We start from the raw sequence: 24,605 nt of genomic DNA on the forward strand, positions 1-24,605 counted from the left end.
CTTTGCATGGCAGCCCTAGCAAACTAATACAAGCAGTAAGGCCAACATCTGTTCTGACTGGTTTAATGCAATCCTGTACTGGGGATAACTATTTTGTATACCAACCATATTTTTGTTTTATTCAATAAATTCACTATTTATATTTACTTAATGTTTTGAATACCCTAAATCTATTTTCATGAATGATTAGCCAATTTTATGATAATTACCACCACTACTACTCAATTGTTTGCCTCTCCTAGTACTAGTAGAGTGTCCTCAGTCTTGCACTCTTGGGTAATGGAAGTGAAACAGCATATTAGCTTTCTCCAGTGTGAATGGGGCTCATGAATATGTTAATTACATACTCAAATGCCTACTGGATATATCCTACTGAAAACAAACATCTTTTCCTCCATACCTGCTCTTCCTGCCTTTCACTGTTAATTAATTAGCCATTCTCCATCCAGGTACCTAAGCCAGAAACCTCAGTACATTAAAACCATTTTCTATAATTTTAAAATACTGTTAAACTTACAGAAAAAAAAAAATTGCAAGAATAGTATAAAGAACACCTTTACCCAAATTCTCCGATTGTTGATATATTACATTTGCTTCATTGTTCTCTCTCTGTATGTATATTATTTATATTTTTATTTACTTATATTTTTATATATGCTTTTTTTCTGAACCATTTAAGTAAATTGTAAACATGAAGCTTCATGACCTTTAAACTCTTCAGTGTGTATTTTCTAGAAATGAAGGTATCTCCTACATTACCAGAATATAGTCATCCAAATCAGGAAATTAATATTGTTAAAATACTACCATCTAGTCCACAGACCCCATTCACATTTTGTCAACTGTCCCAGTAATATCCTTTATAGCAAAAAGATCCAGTTCAGAATCATATGGTCCATTTAATTGTCATGTCTCTTTAGTCTGTTACAAACCGAAAATGTTCTTTAGACGTTCCTTTGTCTTTCATGACCTTGACACTTTTGAAGAGTACAGGTCTATGATTTTGTAGAATGTCCCTCAGTTCAGGGTTGTCTTATCTTTCTTCATGATTAGATTCAGGCTATGCATCTTTTGGCAGGAATATCAAAAAAGTGTGTTCTAAGGTTTCTTACCATATACATATACATATATATGTGTGTGTATAATCTCTTAAAACTCTCACCCTCTAGTTTTAGCATACATTGATGATTCTTGCCTGAATCAGTTTTTACTATAATGGTTGCCAAATGGTGATGTTTCTACCTATATCATTCTCCCTACATTTATTAGTTGGCAGTCTAATGTAAGGAAGAGCTTTTCTTTATCCCCATTTTAAAAAATTCATGTATTTATGTCAGCATGGACTCAAGTATTCTTATTTTATTCAGTGGATCATAATTTATTAACATTATTATAGTGATGCTCAGATTGACCCAGATGTGGCTAATGGGGGCCCCTTCAAGCTGACTTCTTTGTCCCCTTGATATGTTCCATCATTCTGTGAGAGCTTCTTTAATTTCTGGTGCCAAAAGGTTTTCCAGGGTCATGTTATACTTGCCATACTCCTGCTCTGAATCAGCCATTTCTCCAGCATCTCTAGTCCCTTTTAGTGGAGAATGGTGTTTAGAAACCAAGATCTAGTTTCTATGTGCTCACTGCTTCTAGGATATCATGCTCCTAGACCTTTTGAACAGAGAGCGAGGGGAGAGATAGATAGATAGATAGATCGATAGATCGATAGATAGATACATAGATAAATAGATAGACAGGAGACACACATACACACAAGTATGCAAATACTTTTATCTATACTTATTTCTGTATGTGTTTATATATATATTGAAAACTGTGAGTTCACACTGACTTAACCAATTCCAATCCAATACTACCACAAAAGTCATTCTGGAATTCCTTTTTTTCCTATTTGTAACTCCCTTCTCTGTTAGAGACACTTGGCTCCCATTAGCCTCAATATATATACTTATTTCCTCACTCCCATTTCATGTAACCACTGTGGCCCTGACATGCTTGCCACCTCTTCACCTGGCAAGGGAAGAAGCTGTTTATCATTTTCTATTCTTTCCTATCACTCATTCCTCCATCCAATCAATCACCAAGTCCTAACATTTTCTACCTCCCCAAATCTCTTGAACTGATACACTTCCGTCCGTTCTGACCACTCCTAGCCTTGACCATACCACCATCATCTCTTACATGGTCTGGTCTAAAACAACAGCATCCTAACTGATCCTAACTGATATTCCTGGATCTATATTTGCTTTCTTCCCATCCATGTTTCTACACTACAGTCAGAGTTATCTGACTGAAATGAAAAGTTGACCATTTACTCCATGGTTAAAACCCTTCAATGGTACCCCATTGACCTCACAATATATTGTCTGGGTCTCTTCATAACTTGCTTATCTCTCTTGTCTTACTTCCTCCAAAAGCCCCCAGTCTCATTCTCAACATTTCAGTAAGCCATGCTGGTTCTTGGATTATGCCAAGCTTACTTTTAGTGAGGATTAGACTCCATTTTTTTCTACCCAGAAACCCTTCCCAGCCTGGACAACTCTACACATTGTTTAGGTCTTTACTTAAATGTCACTTCTGCTATGAAACATTCCCTGACCACACACCTCCCCCACACACATATACACGCATACCTCTGTAAGCTATTGTAAGGTCCAGGCAAGAGATGATAGCAGGTGTACATCTGAGCCAGTCTGATAGACTGGGGAATGTGTTATTAAAATGCCTAATAACGAGCAGCTAGAGTTATAACCTCTCTTTGTAAAGTGGGTCCTTACGTCACAGTTGTGAGGACAGATGAAAAGTACATAAAACACCTACAATGCAAAGCCAATATATGTCATCTATTATCCATTCAACAAATGTTTATGAAGTACCAACTACTTGATATGTACTGTGGTAGATACTGGGGCTTGGAAAGTTAAGGTATAATGCGAACAATTAAAATATAACTTACAGAATCAGTATCCAAAGCATAACAAGATATATAGCAGGAATGTTTGGTGAAATCAGTCAACCTGGTTGAGATTCAAAGGTTGGACAACATTTGGGCTGAGACATGGAGAAGTAGGAGTTTACAAGGAAGGATTCTTCAGGGAGAGGGGACAATATGCAAGAACTGGGGCATGAAAGGGTATGGATTGTTTTGCATGGTAAACGTAATTTAATATTGCTAAAGCATAAAATTGAAACAATGCAATGAGAGATGAAACTAGCCAGGGAGATGGAGTGTCTTGTATCCTAGGCAAAGTAACTCGACTTTCTCCTACAGATTATCTTTGAATAATTTTCAGGAGAGTGGTATTACCAGATTTACATTTTTAGTGAGGTCATTCTGGTAGCAGTGTGCAGAATGGAATTCAGTGATCAAAACTGGAGTCAAGAGACTGGTAAAGAGGCCATCTCACAATAATCCCTGTGAGAAGTGATGAAACTTGGCAGGAGACAGTAGAGTTAAGATGGACAGACTATACCCTGGGGGGTGTTAAAAAGGTAGAATGGACCTAATTTGATGTTAAGAGGCATTTAGGTTGGTCTACAGGCATTTAACTAGAACACTGGGAGGATAAAACCAAGACAGAGATCCAGAAAGAGAATTAGATTTTAAGTGGAAAGATGAACATCCATTGGATTGGTAGTATTTCTCACTGACTTGAGAAATTTCTCAGAGGATTTGGAGAAACAAATGAGATTTGCTTTGTAGCGTGTGGTGATGCTAATAGGAATGGAAAAGCAGGCCTCCAAAGAAATATGCATAATGCTCTTACCGTACAAACGAAGCAACAGGTTTTAGTGTGTGACTACAACTGCAGAAAATTCAAGAGTCCGGGAGTGACTTGACTAGTATTTTTCCATCCCTGGTGACTCAGAGCTAAAGATGGCGCTGTGGCAAAAATCAGAACGTGGGAGGGGGCACTGGGTGTAGCAAAACATGACTTTTGGGCGGTTGCTGTTCTGCTTTAAACACATAGTGAGATAACTCAGCACCACATGAATCGTGGATAATTTTTTCCTTAAGATTTGGTCTGTAGTACGACTCTGCATTCTCCACGCTTAAAAGGAGGTTTCATTTCGTGGGCGCGATCGCCTGGGGTGTGACGAGAGTGTTTCTTTGCCTCATTCATAGTTCCTAGCCTTGGCGGGTTCCATCACAGCCTCCATCTCGCTTTGCCACCTCCCGTTTTTCCCAGCGCTGGCTATAGTTCTGAGGAGCAGAGCGCTTCTTCGGGGCGACAGTGGGGACATGAGCAGGCTCCGAGAAGCACCTGAGCATTTCCATGGTCCCTTCCCGCTCAAGAGGGAGCGTATTCTTTCTCCTTGGAGGGCGGCGGCCTGGAGCTTCCCGCGCGAGCGCGAGGAGTCCGACGCTCGGCCCCTGAGCGCGTGCCCGGCCGCAGCCTGAGGGCCCGCGGGCGCGCGGGCGCGCAGGCGCGCGGGCGCACGCGGCCTCCGCTCCGCAGACGCCGCACTGCAGCGCCTCGGGGCCCAGGCTTAGGTGGCGCGGGGGCGGGGCCGTGGGAGGGGGCGGGGCCGCGGAGGGGCGCCGAGGCCCGGCCTAGGTCCAGGCGGTGAGTCGGCGCCGCATCGGTTGTCATGGGGACGGCGGCGTAGGCAGGCGCTGACGTCAGCTGGCGGCGCGCTGCCCGCACTGCGGCACCCAGAGGGTGCTCAGAGCCCGGTTGGCTGGCGGCTGGGGTGGTAGCGCGGCCGCCTAGCTCTCAGCCCCACCCCGCACGGTCCCGGCGTCAGCTCCGGCGGGACCCTCTGTGGGCAGGTCTGCGCCCTCTTCTCCGTGAGTACCCTGCAGGCCTGCTGGTGGCAGGAGCCCGGGCTCGGGCGCTCGGCCTGCCCTGGCCCTCTCCGGGGACAGTGGCGTGGAGGGCTGCTCGGGTCCTAAGGCGCGGGGGCGGCGGGCCGGGAAGGCCAGGCGGGGGCTGCCCTGCACCACTGCAGTCTGACCCGCCCAGCGCGGCAGAGTGGAGGGATGGGGTTTCTGAGAGTTACCTCTTCGTACTTACTTTTCATCTCCCTTTCCTGGGCTCCTTTTTTCCGGAACGCTGAGCGTGGTGTCCTGAAAGAGTGAATGCAATCTTTGCCTTTCCTATTCCCGATTCTGGTTTAACAGCGTTTAAATCAGATGCGCACTAAGTACATACGTTTATTTCCTTTTAGGGTGTCAACCTGGTGCTGAATCTTGAACCCGTGAAATACCTTCTTAATTACATCTGAGAAAAGGTGATCGATGTGTTACGTTTCTAAGAGTATAGTTACATTAGCAGGGTCGTTTCGATATGTATACAAATAGAAGAAAGCGTTTACTATTTAGGTTTCCCTGCCAAATGGCTGTGCTACATTTCCGCATTACTGTGAAAACATCTACTGAGTGAACATATGGCTTCTCCTTCTTTTGAGAAAAGGATGCTAACAGTTTTTCCACCTGTTGCGTTTACGATTGCTGTTACTTCTTGGGCGTTCCGGAAGAAGATTGCTTATTATGAGCACTCTGAGAAGTTAAAAATATATATATTTGAAAGAAGTTCAAATACCAGAAGTTTTTTTAATCGTATTTAGAATCTTATATATTTATGGAGACTATTCTGATTTATTAGTTGAATTATGTATACGGGTTTTGTTTGTTTCCTTTTATCCCGTGCTGTAAAATTCGGTTAAGGAGCGAATCATCCAAGCCTCTGCTTTTTCTTCCCTTGATCTTTAGTCATTTATTGGCTGATAATCAAGCATTTAGAGAAAACATAAAATGAGATGAAATATAATGCAGTTAATTTCCCTATTTTGTACCTCTTAGCAGGTCCTGTAAAAGGGTTTGTGAGGGAGAAGCTTTTAAATATAATGACATGTATGAGGTTCACAGATGTCATTTTAAGTTTGACCTTAATTTTTGCTGATGATCTTACTTATCAAATATTAGTCATTCTATAATATATTTGCTATAGTACACATTACCATTTAGAGATGATCATTTCCGTAATGTATTTGCTATGTTTATCATTAAATTTAATATTAGTGTTTACTAATTGGATTGTACATTAGACTACTAAATAGTAGTAAATAATGTAAATACATAATTTATTTAATATGTTTTGTCTATCGCATAATTGTTTATTTTTAATACTATAATAATGGACATAAAGTAATGGGCCAGCCACTGTGCTGATAACTTTGCTTTTCAGTATTTCCTTTTCTCCTTACAATAAAGTAGGTGCCATTTTAATTTCCCAGGCAAAAAAAAAAAAAAAAGAAAGAAAGCTTAAGCCTGACTCATTTTGACCCTAGAACCATTATTACTGCCCCCCCCCCTTTTAAAATGGGATACATAGATGAAGAGAGCACAGGCCTAGCCCTCCACAAGCTAGCAGTTTGGTGGGGGGCGGTCACAGAAGATTTTACCAGAGTGAAAATTCAGGGCCTAGGTAGGAGGTATGAAGATCAAGGCACTGTGGGAGCACAGAGGAGACATATTTAACGATTGCTGTTACTACTTGGGCTTTCAGGAAGAAGATTGCTTGTTATGAGGACTCTGGGAAATTTTAAAAATATACATTAGAAAGAAATTCAAATACCAAAAGTTTTTAAAACCATCTTCAGAATCTTGTTTATTTATGGAGACTGTCTCTAACCCCTCAAAGTTAGCGAGCTCCCTATAGAAGATACTGATACTGACCTGGGTCCTTGGACTCTTTAATCAATAGAAATTGATACGAGGCCAGACAAGAAGTTTAGGCGAGGCTTTATTGGGACTTCTGTTGTTTCATGAGGGAGTGAGAACGGGAAACGGGGTGGTGGGTCGGGGTGTGGGGCAGAGCTGGTTCCTTAAATGGGGAGAGGTTGGGGCCAGATTTGTGGGCTGGGCCAAGGGGTGGCTTAGGTGTTCTGCCCACCCCCTTGGTGGTGCTGTGTGCAAGGAGCCTGCACAGTATGCTGCTGCTTTTGTTCCCAGCACCTCAGAAGTTGGGTTTTGGCCCTTTTGTATCTTACTGTTCATGATTTTGCCCCAACTGTGCATGCATGCACAGTTGTTTTTAGTCCCTTATAGTTTGTTTGTCCAGGAGCAGACACTCCAGTAAAGGGACCCAGGTCCCAGGTCTTAGCCTGTCTCAATACTATTTGCATTTAGTGTCAAAGGATAGTTAGGAGTTAGAGAGACCAGAGAGGAAGGGCATTTTTCAGGAGAGAAGGGTGTATGTGTAATGGTACAAAGGCAAGAAAGAGTTTGGCACATTTGAGGGCCTGCAAGTGGTTTCACAGGGCTGGAGCCCACAGTGTGGAAGTGTGGCTAGAGAAGGGGAGGTGGAGAAAGGCAAGGGATCATTTCACTAGTAGCTTTGGACCCCAATGGGACCTCATGTTTTCCAGTATTGGGAGCTACTGAAGAGTTCTAAACAAAGAAATGATTCCATCACATTTGTATTTTAGAAAATTCCTCTGGTGGTTTATTTTTTAAGGGTAGTGTGATGGGGACATGGAAACAGTCTTAAAACAAACAGCAAAATCCTTCCATAGTCTTTTTGTACCTCAAAGCTACTGCCTCATGTCACTGCCTGTGCAGGGTGGAGGGAGACAGTTGGAAGCAGAATTGTAGAAAGAATTATCTACATGTTTCTTCTACAGGTCTTACCTTCCATTCATTCCTCCACCTGTGGCTGCCAGGTTTCTGTCCCTCCACAAAAAGCTTTGCACACATGACTTCCTGACTGCAGATCCAGTGGACACTCTTCAAATCTTGCAAGAACTCTTGGTACCACACAGTGTAGACCACTTCTTTCTTGAAACTCTTTTTCCTTTGGTTACTTCTCCCGGTTTTTCATCTATCTCCCTGATGTCTTTTTCGTTTATTTTGTGGGCTCCCAGAATTCTGTGTTTGGCCCTTTTTTTTCCTGCAACCATCACAAATATAAATAAGTGATGCCCAAATCTTCAGACTCTTATCTCCTTGCTGGATTACTATATTCTATCACCTACCAAACATAAACTGATTATATATATATATATATATATATATATATATATATATATATATTATATATATGAATCTCCATACACAGACACACACACACAAACACACACACTGTATATGTGTATACAGTAATAATAGCTATCATTTTTGAAGAGCTTGCCATGCTCTAGGCATTGTGCCTAGTGTTTTACCTGCATATTCTTATTTCATCTTTACAAAAACCCTGTAAGTGATTTACTATTATCATTCTCTTTTGAAAGAGTAGGAAATTGAGATTGATCTACTGACAGGTAGAACTGAGATTTGAATCCAGGAATCTGACAATAGAGCCAATGCTTATAGCTGCTTAATACCCGTCTGATATCCAGCTCAACATGCCCCGCTAAAGCTCACTGAGCGTCCCCATAAGAAGTATCTATTATAATTGTAGCTAATGTTATTGATGCTTGTTCTAAGGCACTGTTTTAACCTTTTAATCATTTAACTCTTACAACAACCCTTTGAATAGTCACTGTTAGACTGATTTTACGGATGAGGAAACATTGCCCAGCCCATACGAGTAACCGTGGGAGATTACAGTAATTCCAGGACTTGTGTTTTAAACTACTTCACTACACTTGTGCTATACTGCACTATATTCCAATTAATGATACTACTGGTCTAATTATTTCCTTTTGAAAAACATGAGAATCATCCTTGACTCTTTGTTCTATCTCTTCAGTAGTTTTTATTTAATCTGTCTAAAATGTCATACATTTTCTGCTCAAGATAAAACAAAAGAATATAAGTAAACCTTTTCTTGATGACTCAGTCATAATATAGTTCAGCTATTTTCCTATATATTGAATCACCATGGAATACTATAAATATTAAATCCTTATTTGCTTTATTTTTTTTTTCTACTTATGTGCTGTCAGGTTTCAATTACTGATGCAGTTGGCTTTGCAGCCTCTCTTTTCTAATTTGGGGTAGATTGGAAAGATGATCAGGCTTATTAGATCTTTTATCTTCTAGAAAGAGTTAATGCTGTTTCCTATCAATAAAGAATAGGAGGTTTTACTCTGTGTATTTAATGATGTCTGTTTTGTCTGTATACCGGATAGTTGTTACAGAAGTTAACTCACATAATTAGTGTATTTGTATAATTATTTTCTTTTTAGCAGTTCTTATCAGACTTTTCTGTCCAAAGTACCCCTAATACTAAAGGAACACGAATGTGGATCCCTAGGGATCTGGAACCTTAACTGATAATTGTTGAGTCAAATCAATTTTTTTTTTTTTTAACAGTCTTCAGTTTTATTCTTAAAAATGTATGCATATTGTGTTCTAATGTGAGAATTAATGTCTGTTTTGGACACACACCCTCATCTTTTACAAAAACTGGAAATTTAGGAATACATATACTGAGTTTATCCATGGTTTTGATACACAATGATACACACCCAGGTATTTATTTGAGAAGATGGAATGAATGCTTGTGCTTAACCTTCTCTGTTGTAGCATTTTCAGTGGCAGGTACAGAAATATTTAAATTCATTATCTGTGAATGTGCTACCCAGAAGCATACTTCACTAGTGGAATAGTGTATGTGCTTGGGAAAGTCAATCCTGATAGGGAGTTTGGTTTCTCAAAAGTACATAGAAGTGTTCATTTTTTTTACTTAAAATACTTTAAAAGGTGTGTTAATATACTGTTAGATGTTTATTGCCTTTCAAACATTTTTTGTTTCAAATATATAAATATTTTACTCAATTATGATCCAGTTTGCTTTACTTTAAGTCTCTAAACTGATTCAGATGTATTTAAGTCATTTACATAAGGTTGGAATAAGAGAACTTAGTTTTATTGGTATAAACCTGATGAGGTAGTAGACAATCACATAATCTTGCGTGAAGAGTATTTTATAATTTTTATTTGGAAATTCCATATTACAAATAAATCCTCTTTGTTTTAATAGGATCCTGATTGAATCAGTGCTTTACGCTATAACTCAGTGCTCTCCATGAAGCTGAGATATGCCCACTGGTAAGATTTCTATGAAATTTATATATGCAGTACAGATTATTTATTTTAAAGTTTGGATTATTTTAAGGGATTCTTCAATTAAGGAATGAAGTAGGTGTCATCAACCAAAAATTACATTTAGAGATATTTCATAGTTTGATATTTAGCTATCTATGTAATGTTGGTGATTAAGGTTAATATGTATTCATTGGCTGGCAATTTGGGACTCAGCTGGGCAAGGTAAATGATAACATACGGTTAGTTTTTATTTTTTATTGTCAAAATGGGTTTTTCACTTTAGAGTAGACTTTGGCAGACTTTTTCCTAAAAGGCAAGCTAGTAAATATTTTAGGTTTGGTCTCTGCTACAACTCCTCAGCTTTTCCATTGAGGCACAAAAGCAGCCATAACAGTTCTTAACAGAATGGGCATGGCTGTGTTTCAATAAAACTTTATTTATTAAAACAGGTGACTGGCCTGCAGGTAGTAGTTTGCCAATACCTGCTCTTGGGCATTCATTCATTCAGCATTTATTTATTTGAAACATGTTTATTGAGTACTTACTCTGTGCTAGACCCCACGATAGTAGCTAGGGATGTAGTTATGAACTACCTCATATAGTGGGAGAGACACAGTATATTTATGTATATAGATATACAAATAATTACACAAATTCAAGTTGGGTTAAGTGCTGTGAAGGAAAAGAACAGTCTGTCTTGTGAGAAACAGAAATTTAGATGAGGTTGTCAGGAGATGTTCCGCTTTAGAGGCAACATTTAAACAGATATCTTAACACCAGCCAGCTGTGAGGCGTTAGAGGCAGTTTGTACCAGGTGGAAGCAGCTTCACATGGGAAATTGCTTGTTCTGGCAGAAGAGCGAAAAACAAGGATGTCTGGCTAGAATGTAGGGATCTAAGGGGATATTTGTTTTTTGGGTTTTTTAAAATAGATCTTTATTGGAGTATAATTGCTTCATAATACTGTGTTAGTTTCTGTTGTACACCAAAGTGAATCAGCCATATGCATACATATGTCCCCATATCCCCTCCCTCTTGAGCCTCCCTCCCATCCTCCCTATAGGGATATTTGTTTTAATTGAAGCTGTAGATGTAGACAGACCAGGAAGTAAGAACCATGTAGGGCACGTGAAGGACTTGCTTTATTTTGTCCTAAGTGAACTGGGAAACTTACAGGGTCTTAAGCAAGGTACTAGCATGACCTGATTTATGTTTTAAAGGGGAAAACAACTTTCAGCTTTTAATATTTGTTGAAGGCTGATTGTTGGCCAGGCAAGCGTTAGTCATTTTTCATGAAAAAATGATCTTTGACATAGGATTATTCTGATTTTACACATAAGGAAAATGAAGTTTAGAGATGTCAAATGACTTGTTTAAGGCCACGTAATAGTCGTAGGTGCTACTGTGCATCATAAGTAAAGAGTTAACTTAGCAAAGGAAACTTTTAGAGGGAGTAGCCCAAAAGGTAAGACGGATATAGGTGAGTGTGTTATCACCAAAGCCAAAAGAAAAGTTTTTAAGAAAGAAGGACTAATCCTTTTAACTCATGCAGGTATTTACAAGGCTGTGGGTTTTTTATTTTTTAACATGATACATATGATAATAGAGTTGCATAGAAAATGACATGAATCATTATCATTTGTAGTTGAGAGTGAAGCAAAGGTGAAGACCAAAGTTCGCTTTGAGGAATTGCTTAAGACCCACAATGATCTAATACGTGAAAGAAAAAAACTGAAGAAAAAAATTGGCAAATCTGGAGAAAAAATCTCAGTGAGTAACTGATCATTTGGTAATGGTGACTTGTATATCTGCATAAAATTATGACTTTCATATGAAAACTCCAAGAAACTTTGGAAATTAAAAACAGTAAATCTGTGTTGTGGTCAATAACGTGGTAAAATAAAGCTTGCATTAGAATCAGCCTCACTCTTCACTCTTTGAGTATCGAGTTCTTGAGTGCTGTCCTACAAGAACAACAGACCAACTGGTTAAAGTGATTAGGGATAACAGGGAAATGCAAAACTAGCCATATTACACATTCTTGAAGAAAACCAAGATTTTTAACCCAGAATTGTGAAGAACTTAGGAAATAATATTTTACTTCGGATATTTAATGGCTTATCTTTATTTAGACTTCTTCATCTGATTCTACCCAGCAGAGCCAGGAGAAATCAGTGGTACCTTAAAGAAATAATTATCCTTTTGTACTTGAGGTATACTTTCAAATGATAGAATTTTTGGTAGCACCCTTGAAGGGATTGAAAATACAGAACTCAAAGCAATACTAAACAAATCAGCAATTAACTACAACCTGATTCCCAAGGTATTATAGAGTCTGTAATGGTATCCCAGTTAATGCACTATTCACTCTTCAAACCTATCTCGCTGTTTCCATTGCACCTTTTACCTCTTTGACCATAATCTCCACACAAATAAATAACTTCATGCATGTTCTGGTAATTGGTACATGCATGTCCTGGTAATTGATACAAAGAATACATACATTTCTTTGGCAGGAGTTGTACGAGTTATATGCATCCTTCATTTTACTTGTAGCATATTTTACCTTAGTCTGTATTTTGTCATGAGACCTGTTCATTTTAATATTGTCTGGCAGCCATCAGTGTAATAGTTATATTCTCAAGTGAGGCAAAAAAAAAAAAAAAGTTATAGCATTGGCTAGAATGCAGCTGCACACATGTGAGGGGTTCATAGTATACCAGTGTACTACTGCATACTAATTAAGAACTGCTGACAGAATGGATCAGATTAGGTCTCCCATAGTGGATGCTGCTCTAATATAGAATATGCCACTTCTGGTGTACCAGTGTGCAGCATGGTAGGGAAGAGTGGCATATGGACGATGGAGCATTGCTTACTGGGATATGCCCTCTCCTTGAGTAAGGTGGTGTACATTTGGCAAAAGCAGAAAGAACCCTGCACACAACTGTCTGCAGAATATTTGTATAGACTCAGTCAAAGTAGAAACTCATACATTCTCTCACTGTCAGAACTGGGCTTTGTGTGCATGAACAAGGTGCAGCTTAGGCCAGGAACGCTAAATTAAATGGATAACTAGAAAATGGGCAGAAGATATGTCCATTTATCCAAGGTCCAGTTTAGATGTTGGGGACACACAAGTGGGAGGTGATTAAATGTAATCTACTCAGCCTCTTTTGGCACACACCAGGCCATTCAAGGTCTCTCTTAATTCAGAGATAAGTATTCTTAAAAAAAATATTTAGGAAGAGATTTTTCAGCTCAATGGAAGAGGATTATTCCTGGAAAACAAACTATTTTTGAAATGATTTACTTTAGCAAACAGAGGAGGAATACCTGCTTTTATTTACTAGATAACGGTGCTCTCTATCTTTCAAGCACTCTTCTAAACATTTTATGTATATTCACTCATTTTTAATACAAGCAATAAAATTATGAAGTTTTATTTCCATTTATAGATGGGGAAACTAGATCACAGAGAGGTTGAATAACTTACCCAAAGTTAGTGGCATAGTTAGTGGTAGAACCAGGATTCAAACTCTGACAGTCTAACTGCAGAATCCACTGTCTTAACCACAACCCAATAAGACCCCTTTTAATAAGGCATGAAGTGATGGGATCTCTTCAGAACAAGAACAAGGACTCCCATGTGCAGAACAGGCTGACACTGAAAAGGAAGCAGGCTGAAATAAGAAAATTAGGCAAAGAGAAAGCCATAATAAAATTTGTAATAATGTCAGGTTCATGTTACTGTTTTTCAACTATCAGGCACTCTGATAAGAGTTTTACAAATATTATTTCTGATTTTTATGTTAATCATGAAAATAGATATTGGAGCTCTTACTTTGCATATGAGAAATTCTATGAACATCTGAACAGAAAATGACTTACCATCTTTGCCAGGGCTGTATAGCCAGAAATAGAATAAGTAGGAGTTATTTTGTATATATATATTTTAACACATAACAGAGATTTTATTTAAATCATTAATTAATAAGGGAATCAGTAAGATGTTATAACCAGTTCAGATGGATTTAATTTACAGAGATTTATCTACCAGACAAAAATTCAGTTGCACTGTATTAATAGAAATCATTTACATAGCTATGGACAGGAAACATTTGTATTACTATCAGTTTTCTACATGTTAACCCTTTTTCTCTACTGAGTGGTAAAATAGTCAAAGACAGTGAAGCAGCAATAACCAGAATGGATGAGCTAATTTTCACCCATTAGATTTCAAAGACGTTCTCACACTGGAGTAAAATCAAAACAACCTGCAGTCCTTCTGTTCAGGGATAACCTGCATATATGAATTTTGTGCCATATTTTTTGATATCATGTAAGAATTGTAGAATAAGGATTTAAAACCACGGTCTCCACGTTCTCTCTTCCTTGCTTCCTTAAAACTATATCTCAGCCCTAAGTAATAGAATTGACACCATGGAAAAATTTAATTAGTAATGTGGCAGACAAATATGAAGCATTGTTCATGAGAAGAAATGGCTGAAACTAAAATGAAAGCTATAAGAAATAACAAGGACGTATAGAAATGCGTGACCTACAAGTAAGTGTTCCCAGACAGCACTAGTGGAGCAGAAACAGTAAAAAGAGCACGAGGAGGAAGCCGTCCTGAGGTTAAAAAAACATCTAGGAAGAGATGACTCCATCTTGCATTTCAGGTAAATTTTATGAGATGAGAACTATATCTGAAAACTTTAATCAAGAAAAAGATAAATTTTGCGAACATCTAAACAGAAGCAGAAACATCTAGTGCATTTCAGGCTTCTCTCAAAAACCACTAAGGCCAAAGACAATGGAGCAATATCTCTACAATATTTAGGGGCAAATTGTGTTCCAGGGAATCTACTTGCCTAGATTGTCAGTCATTTGTGAGGGCAACAGTGAGCGTGTGAATTAGCAAAGAATTGCTGCTAGTGTTCCCTCCCTGAAAAACACAAGAAAACTATTGAAGATGGAGTAGTTGAATGTGTAGTACCATTTCCAGAGACGTGAATCAAAATGAAGGATTTAAGAATAGAGAATTTATGATCTGAAAATATATATATATCTGGTTGAGCCTTGAAACCAGTTAAATATGTAGAAGTTTCTTATGCCAGGTGTTTCAAGAAGCTATGACACAAGAACTAGTATTGATAGAGTCGCTTTAGCTTCTGGGGGAAAAGGTCAATTACAGTCTCATTTTATCTCACACTAAACTACACTTCAGACATCTTAAAAAGGTAAATGTAAAAAGCTAAATTAGTAGACAAATACTTAAATAAGAAAACAGAAATGAGCTGGTTCAGTTTTCCAGTGTAGAAAGATACTCTGGTCTTAAAAGGAATGAGAGACATCCCAAGTAGTGAGAATATTCTCTGTCTGCACACAGAAGACTCACTAAATATTTGTTGAATGAATAAATCTGATGTAGAAGATACTTTTTTGAGTCAGAAACAAATGCACCTAAAAGCCAATTCGCTGAGGAAAATACGTGATTTTTTTTTAATAGCCACAGATCTAATACTCTTTTATATAGCCAGTAATATATAATAATTGTTAACATTTATTGAACACCTATATTCTGGTATTAGAAGGACCTTTTCAGTGTTTTATAGTTATTACCCTATCAATCTTGAGAGCAACCTTATGAGTAAGTTCCATTCCTATTGTTAACATGTAAAGAAATGCCACAAATAAATGCCATAAATAGTAAGATACTAAATCTCTAAGTGAGCAAAAGGCATGAAAAATAAAACTAATTACAAGAGAAGATAACATTGACTAATAAAATATAGAAACATTTTAAAAGCTATTCAGATTGGAAACCAGAGATGGTATTTTTGCTTACCAAATAAGTATTCGAAAGTTTATTAGCAGGGTAGAGAACAAAGCTTTTTAATATAAGGTTCATAGAAAGGTGAAACAGTACAACAAGTATAGACAACCTTTTCAGGAAGTTTGACTGTAAAAAGGGATATTGTGAAGATGATATTGATTGCATTCAGGTATTTAAACGCTGATAGCGGGAAGATAATGGAGAAATTGATGATACGGGAGAGGAAAGTTTTCTAGAACACAAGAAGACCCACCTCTTTATTTTTTTTTTTTTATTTTTATTAGGGTATAGTTGATTTACAATGTTGTGTTAGTTTCAGGTGTACAGCAAAGTGAATCTGTTATACATATACATATATCCACTCGTTTTTAGATTCTTTTCCCATATAGGCCATTACTATAGGCCATTATAGTTCCCTGTGCTGTACAGTTGGTCCTTATTAGTTATCTGTTTTATATATAGTAGTGTGTATATGTCAGTCCCAATCTTCCAATTTATCCTTCCCCCTTCCCCTTACCCTCTGGTAACCATAAGTTTATTTTCTACATCTGTAATTCTATTTCTGTTTTGTAGATACATTCATTTGTAGCCTTTTTTTACATTCCACATATAAGCAATATCATGATATTTGTCTTTCTCTGTCTGACTTACTTCACTCACTGTGACAATCTCTAGGTCTATCCACGTTGCTGCAAATGGCATTATTTCATTCGTTTTTATGGCTGAGTAATATTCCATTGTATATATGTATCACATCTTTATCCATTCCTCTGTTGATGGACATTTAGGTTGCTTCCATGTCCTGGCTATTGTAAATAGTGCTGCGATGAACATTGGGGTGCATTTATCTTTTCAAATTATGGTTTATATATCTGGAGAAAACCATAATTCAACCCACCTCTTTATAATGAGAAGGAAAAGAAAAAGGTCATTCGGGGTGCATGAAAATTTGCAGACTTGGTAGCAGAAAGTTGCTACCAAGCAGCTTCCCTTTTAATAGCTTTAATCTGTGAAAGTGAGTCAAGAAGTGACAGCACTGGACATCAGAGGTGAGTGAAGAAAGTTTGAAATAGCGACAGAAGAGTGCATATGAACAGATTATGCAGCATAGAAGAATTATCCATAGCTTTGTGGTCTCAGTTGAATTTGTAGACTAAATGTTTATAATAGTGCCAAGTTTTGAAGTGGTTCTTCCAGCAGTATTCAACAGCCTGGTTATAGTTATAGAGATGAAAGTCACTTAATTTGAACAGTACCTGGAGTTTTTCCAGACAGGTGTGATGGATGGAAATTACATGATAATGGTGAGTGATGAATGAGGTGATGGATTATGGAATCAAAGCATCAGGAACTAAAGATGAGAGGCATGATGAATAAGGAGAGTATATTGGGTTCAGAGCATAATGAATGATTTATTATTTTATACCACTAAGTCTGGAGCGGTTTGATACTCAGCAGTAATAGGTAGAACAAATACAGTAAGTCCCCGACATACGAACCTTCAAGTTGCAAACTTTCAAAGATGCGAACGTGCGTTCATGTCCAGTCACATTAGTTAATTCACATGTCTGGCATTCATTGTCACGTGTGTGCATCCTCTACAAGTGGTTGTGCTTTTGTGTACTTTACAGTACTGTATAGGGTACAGTAGTACAGTATCTTTATTTCAAGCCCAGGATGTCTGGAAGTAAGCGTAAAAGCAGTGGTGGTATATAGCCGATTGTGTTAGTTGGGTACCTAGGCTAACTTTGTTGGACTTACAGACAAATTGGACTTATGAACATGCTCTCAGAACGGAACTCGTTCTTACGTAGGGGACTTACTGTAAATATAAATTGCTAAGTAGAGAATAAACACTCAAACTGTAGCTATTATTAATTTTGAAGATGCATCTGAATTTTTGCCTTTTAAAGGGGGAAATTTAAATCATGTTCTGTTCATTATCATTGTCAGTTTTATATCACCTTGATTTCATTCCTTTATTTTCCCCTATGTCATTTTATCCTAATAACTGGTATTTCATAGAGGCGATAACTTCTTTTATGAATGACAGCTTGTGAAAATGTTTGTGTTAAATTAATTTTAAAGGGTGGAAAATATTCTAGATTCTCTAGCTATTAATAATATCCTTTAGATGATTTATGTATTCATTCACCTTTATCAAGCACAACATTCCAAGGGCTCAGAGCTCAGTTCCCAGGAGCCGGCCACGGGCTGGTCCTGAAAACAGGCCTGTTTTGGGATCTGAATGATTTGAGCAACCAGGGCTGCTGAGTTAACCCTTTTCTGCACAACCTTTAACCAGACTGATTAGAACAAAAAGGAAATGAGCACAAATTACCAATATTAGGAATATAAGAGGGGTTCACTGCAGATGTGTTAAAGACCTTAAAAGGATAATAAGGGAGCAGTATGAAATAACTTCATGGCAATAAATTTAGCAGCTTAGATGAAATGCATAAATTACTTGAAGGACACAAACTACCAAAGCTCACTCAAAAAGAGACAGATAACTTGAATATTGTATATCTTTTAAAAAAATGTGTCTGTGGTTAAAAACCTGCCCACAAAGAAAACCAGGTGGCTAGTCTTCTCAGCTGGCTTCACTGACAAATTTTACCAGATTATTTAAGAAATTATATTAATTCTATATAAACTCTTTCAGACTATGCAAAAAGAGTGACTACTTCTCCACTCTTTTTGGGGACAATTATTAAGTACCCTAAAACAAAAACCAGATGAAGACATTACAGGAAACCTACACCAGTATCCCTTTTGAATCTAGAGCAGATATCTTCCACAAAATGTTAGGAAATCAGTCTTACATTATATAAAAAGGATAATACGCCGTGACCAGTGGGGTTTATCTCAGGAATATATCACAACATTTGAAAAAAGTAGTCAGTGTAATTTGCCATATCATAAGATTAAATAAAACCATATGATCATCTCAACAAATGCAATAGAAAAATGACAAAATTCGTCACCCATTCTGATAACTCTTAAACAAAAAGAATAGAAGGAAACTTCCTCAATTTGATAAAGGGTATCTACAAAAACCTACAGGTAAGATTGTACTTAAAAGTAAAAAACTGAAAGCTTTTACCTTAAGCTTGAGCACATCACCATGCATATTCATAATTATGCAGGTGACCCTGACTAATGCAATTTTTTAAAAAGAGCATAAAGATCATAAGTGAAGAAGTAAAAGAATCTCATTTGCAGTTGACAAACTCTCTAAAAAGTGCTGTTAGAACTATTAAATGAGTTTAGCAGAATATAAGGTCCAAGTATAAACCAATTGTATTTCTATACCAGTAATGAATAACTTAATTAAAATTTAAAATATCATTTATAGTAGTAACAAAAATATGTAGCAATCAAGGAAGAATTTATCAGAAAATATGTGAGACCTGTATACTGAAAATCCCCAAACTGCTGAAAGTAAAAACCAAATAAATAAAGAGATATCCATATTCATGGATTGGAAGAATCATTATTGTCAAGTAATTATTGACAGATTATTATTATCCATTCTCTGAAAGTTGATCTATTGATTCAATTCAAAATGCCAGCAGACTTTTAAGAATTGAAAATATAATTATAAAATTTATTTGAAAATTTAAACAACAGACCTAGAATAGCCAAAACAATTTTGCAAAGGAAGAACAAAGTCAAAGGAATTTTGTCATCTAATTCAAAACTCATTGTAAAGCTTTAGTAACCAAGACAACCTGGTATTGTCATAAAGGTGGATATGTAAGTCATAGATCAGAAGAGACTCTAGAAATCGACCCAAATGTGTATGGTCAATTGATTGTTGACAGAATTGCCAAGGCACCTCAATGAGGAAGAGGACAATCTTTTCAACAAATGGTGCTGGGACAGTCAGATATACATATACAGTATTACAAACTGACCATATCATGTTCAGAAATTAAATAGAAATGGATCAACGACCTAAAAAACATAAGAGCTAAAACTATATAACTTATAGAAGAAACAGGATAAAACCTTGGTAACCTTGAGTTATAAATAGATTTCTCAGGATACAAAAGCATGAACCATAAAAGAAAAAAGGGATAAACTGGGCTTTGTGAAAATTCAAAACATTGCCAAGAAAATGAAAAGGTAAGTTATAAATTGAGAGAAAATATTTGCAACACACTGTCTGATAAAGTGTATTTAGGACATTTTAGGAACTGTCAGAGCTCAGTGATGTGAAACAACCTTACAAAAATGGGCAAAAGATTTGAACATTTAACCAAAGAAGAGATACAGATAGCAAATAAGCACGTGTAAAGATTCTCAGTGTCATTAGTATTTAGGAGAATGCAATTTAAAAAAATAATGAGATACCATTATACACCTGTTACAACACAAAAAGATGAAAATTAACAATGTGGAGTGCTGACAAGGGTGTTAAGTAACTAGAACTCATACATTTGGGAGTGTGAACTGGTACAGCCACTTCAGGAAACAGTTTGGCAGTTGTTTAAGAACTTAAATGTGTACTGACCATATAGTATATCAGTTCCACTAGTGGGTATTCACTCAAGAGAAAGGAAGACATATGATATGCAAAACTGGAAATAACTCAAATGTCCATTAATTGGTATATGGAGAAATAAAATGTAGTATCTCTCCACACAATGGAATACCGCTCAGCAATGAAAGGGAATAAATTACTGTAATCGCAACAACATGTGTAAATCCCAAAACTTTAGGCTGAGTGAAGGAAACCAGACACAAAAGGCTATATACTATATGATTCCATTTATATGAAATTCCAGGCAAGACAAAATTACAGTGATAGAAAACAGATCAATGGTTGAGCGGGGCCAGGACATGGAGGGATAGGAGTTGACTTTGTAAAAGAACATGTGGGGTGATGAATGTTTAACATCATGATTGTGGTGGTGTCACAGCTGTATACATTACCAAAATTCATTTAAGTATACACATAAAACTGGTGAATATTACTGTACTTCACATAATTTATTGTTATGTCTCAGTAAAGCTGATTTAAAAAACAAACTAAAGCAAAAAACCTAAATGAGGCACGTAAGGTAAAGATAAAAGGATGGGCGAAGATATAATAGAACATGAACAAACGTATTTCAGACACTTCAGAATTCAGTGATGATCCATGAACTATGAAATACCATGAAGTAGACCTTTTTAAATTATAGTATGACAAAACTAGAAATCAGTAACAAAAGTTTAAAATTTATAAACTACTCGAAAATGTAAACACTATCTCATGAAGTTGTTAGCAAGACAAAGGAAATCCAAACCACAAAAACAGGAATTTAAAAAGTAATGAAACTATCAATTCAGTGCAATGGAATTATGGGATGCTACCACAGATGCTCTGGGCACTGTATTTAAAATGATGTTATTAGTACAAAGGTTGACAGATCAGTGGAAGAGAGTAAATAAATAAACAGAAACTCATCTGATTAGCTTCCCCAGGGTTTTGTTTTCAAAATCCTTTCTTCTAGACCATAATTCTTTTTTCTATTTCTAATTCTTGGTTATCTTTTTCCAGTTATTGGAGTGTCCTCACAATTTGTATCGATTGCCACTACGTTTCTGGTACCGAGAAAATAGAAAAATTTGCATTTGCCCCATTTTGACATAATGGAAATTCAAGGTTATTAGGTATGACTGTGTTCATAGAAAAACAACAAAAATAAGTTTCTGAAGAGATTAGTAATGACTTTCCTTGTGTGAGACAACCCAGGACTGAACTTTGGGTCTTCTTTTTCTAAGTAATTTCTGAATTTTTTTTACTATTTTTAATTTTTTGTTTTCTTACTGTTTTAAGTTAAGCATATATTGCTTCTAGAAACAGAACATGTGAAAATAAACTATTTTTAAGAGAGAAAATTTTTTTTTTTAAGTTCTATAGATGGATGATGGGGATGGTTGCACAACAATGTGGGGTTTTTTGTTTTTGAGTTTCTTATTTTATTTATTTATTTATTTATTTATTTTTGGCTGTGTTGGGTCTTCATTGCTGCATGTGGGCTTTCTCTAGTTGCGGCGAGCGGGGCTACTCTTCGTTGCGGCGCGCGGGCTTCTCATTGCGGTGGCCTCTCCCGCTATGGAGCACGGGCTCTAGGCGCGCGGGCCTCAGCAGCCGTGGCACGTGGGCTCAGTAGTTGTGGCTCACGGGCTGTGGAGCGCAGGCTCAGTAGCTGTGGCGCACAGGCTCAGCTGCTCCGCGGCATGTGGGATCTTCCTGGACCAGGGCTCGAACCCGTGTCCCCTGCATTGGCAGGCAGATTCTTAACCACTGAGTCACCAGGGACGTCCCGAGAAAATATTTTTATTAGATTTGATTAGGAAAGATTTATTTGAGGCTATGGATTCAGAATTTATCCTTGAAGAATAGATAGAATTTGGAAATACCTTTTAGGTAAGCAGAAGAGTCTTGGAGATGGTAAAATATTGGATATATAATGGGTTACTAGTTTTTCTAGCATTTTCCCATCTTTTCACGTATATTAGATATTTTCTAACCACTTTTAAACATGAGGATTTTCGAAAATTGAACTTCAGTCTTCACTGGTAAGCTCATCCATTCCTGGGAGAATTCTTCATTTTGGTATTGGCTTCCATCTTCCAACCCAAGGGCACTTGGGTTTTGCCCTTTCTGTTTTTGAACACATCTCTTAAGCTTTTATTTCTGTCGTTCAAAATTTTAATTCTAACATCTATGGTTTTTTTTTTTTATCTCATGCTTTTGAATTTCTTCATTATATTAATTCCACTTCTTTTAAATTATTTTATTTATGCTATTTATTTTTCTTCCTTGTTAATTTTTCTGTTTTATTGGATTTGGTGGCTTTTCCTTCATTGTGCTGCTTTCCTTCAGTGTTTGTTAGTTTTTGGTTGTTAGTCATCTTTGTATTTGAGAATTTTTCTCCTGCCTTGTTGGTTGTTTTCAACATAGTCTGCTTCTGCTGTTGGTGAGGGTTGTACCTACCTAAAACATGAAGCCATATCTCTGTATTCAGCTGCTTTGGTCTTTGGGTGAAAGTCACCATGTAACACGAATGGAGGAGGGAGACAGAGCTGTCCCTCCCAACTCCTCAATTGGTCATCCTCAGGCTTGTCCCTCCTTCTTGTATTACTTGATTCAGCTTCTCCAGAACCAGCCTTCTCCCTGGAGAAGTCTTTTCCTATGTGCTGTGGTTTTCTCTGGTAGTTTACTAGATCTAATCCTGCCTGTTTTTTTAATCCTTGGGGAATTTCTCAAAATGTTTATTTCATTACTAGTAACGTTTGGTTTTGATTTCTAGCCTGATTTTCTATTAAAAATGTCTCTCATTTTAAATAATTTTGTTTGGAGAAAGAGGTACAAGTGTGTGCTTAGTCTGTCATTTGATCTAACTTGATAATATTTAATACTTAGCAGCATTTTCAGTGATACATTTGGACTAATTGCATAGTAATCCTAGAGCTATAAACCTTTGGTTTTTGAATGTAATTACGAAGCAAGATAAATGACCCGTGTGTGTTTTCTGTTGGCAAACATGAAATGGTTTAACCATGGCTCTTTTAGCATTTCACAAGTATCTATTAGATTAGAGTATGGATCATTCTGCCAAAGAGGAAACTAGCATTTGAGATTTGAGCAGTTAATTCACTTCTGAAAAGTCATTAAGTACTTTTTCCTTTGTTAACTAGTTAATTCATTTGATCTGAAGTTACTCTCAAGATTGCTAATCTAACGCTGGGAGAATAGGAAAACGCTCATCAGATGCCGTAGAATGGTGTCATGTCACAGTGCTCAAGTAAAAAGTGAAATAGTCCTCCCAGTATTACACATTGTGGAACACTTGTCATTATTTTATCTTCACATAACTAAACTGTGCTTAGCTGAAACTTTGTTATTGTGTCGTCTTCTCCTAGCTTGATGCTGTTAGAAGCAACCTTCAGAAAATCAGGGAAACTAAAAGTGGCGATATAAGTGCTGCTAACACTAAGAACCCAGGGAAGAACATGCGAGTCACTAAAAACAAACCAAGAGATCCGCAGCCAGCAACTGAAGATCCAGATAATGATGTTAATGTGGAGGACGACAAGCAAGAAAAGGCAAATAAAAAGGTTATAAAAACAGCACTCCAGGTGACAGCACAAGAAGTGGAGCCGGAAACTCCTGAGAAGGCGGATGCAACACCCCAGAAAGCAAGGATCAAGCCACTGCCAGGTGTCACTCGTGAGAAAAGTGAGAAGGCCAAGGAAGGAGAAAAGAGTTTAGATGAGGAAGAACTGATGCAAGTATACCAGCTCCAAGTAGCTGAAGAAATGGCAAAGGAGATTAAGAAGAAAATCCGAAAGAAACTCAAGGAGCAGTTGGCTTACTTTCCCTCAGAGACTTCCTTTCCTTCAGATACTTCATTGTATGATGACAAATTGAACAGTGAAAAAAGAAAAAAGAAAAAAAAGAAAGTCCCAATCCTGTCTAAATCTGAAACAAGGTATGTTACATTGATAAATATAAAATGTCCTCTTAAAAACACACTATTATTTTCAGCTTTTGAGTGATACCTGTAGTTTTGTTACTGAGTCTAAGATCATACTGCTCGCCGCACGACAGGCCAATAATCGAGAGATGAGTTGCTGGGGCAAGGAATGACGGCTTTATCTGGAAAGCTGGCAAAGATGAAGATGGTGGGCTCATGCCCCCAAAGAACCGTCTTACCTGAATGAGAATTCAGGCTCCTTTTATACTAAAAAGGGAGGG

At 37.4% G+C, this 24,605-nt stretch overlaps 1 protein-coding gene across 8 annotated transcripts in view; it reads left to right on the top strand.

The window, feature by feature from the left end:
• Window positions 1–4,651: 4,651 nt before the first annotated feature.
• AHI1 (Abelson helper integration site 1) overlaps window positions 4,652–24,605 on the top strand; it is a 205,840-nt gene continuing 185,886 nt past the window's right edge. For 7 of the 8 annotated variants that reach the window (XM_068551279.1, XM_068551280.1, XM_068551281.1 and 4 more), the window contains exons 1-5: window positions 4,653–4,804; window positions 5,185–5,247; window positions 9,945–10,012; window positions 11,654–11,778; window positions 23,771–24,339. In XM_068551279.1, coding sequence (XP_068407380.1) covers window positions 10,003–10,012; window positions 11,654–11,778; window positions 23,771–24,339 — 704 coding nt within the window. In that variant the 5' untranslated portion in view covers window positions 4,653–4,804; window positions 5,185–5,247; window positions 9,945–10,002. Of the gene's footprint in view, window positions 4,805–5,184; window positions 5,248–9,944; window positions 10,013–11,653; window positions 11,779–23,770; window positions 24,340–24,605 lie in introns of all 8 variants that reach the window. The other variant, XM_068551284.1, reaches the window with a different exon arrangement.

Source organism: Eschrichtius robustus, chromosome 9 (assembly GCF_028021215.1).
Source record: "Eschrichtius robustus isolate mEscRob2 chromosome 9, mEscRob2.pri, whole genome shotgun sequence".
Taxonomy (NCBI): domain Eukaryota; kingdom Metazoa; phylum Chordata; class Mammalia; order Artiodactyla; family Eschrichtiidae; genus Eschrichtius; species Eschrichtius robustus.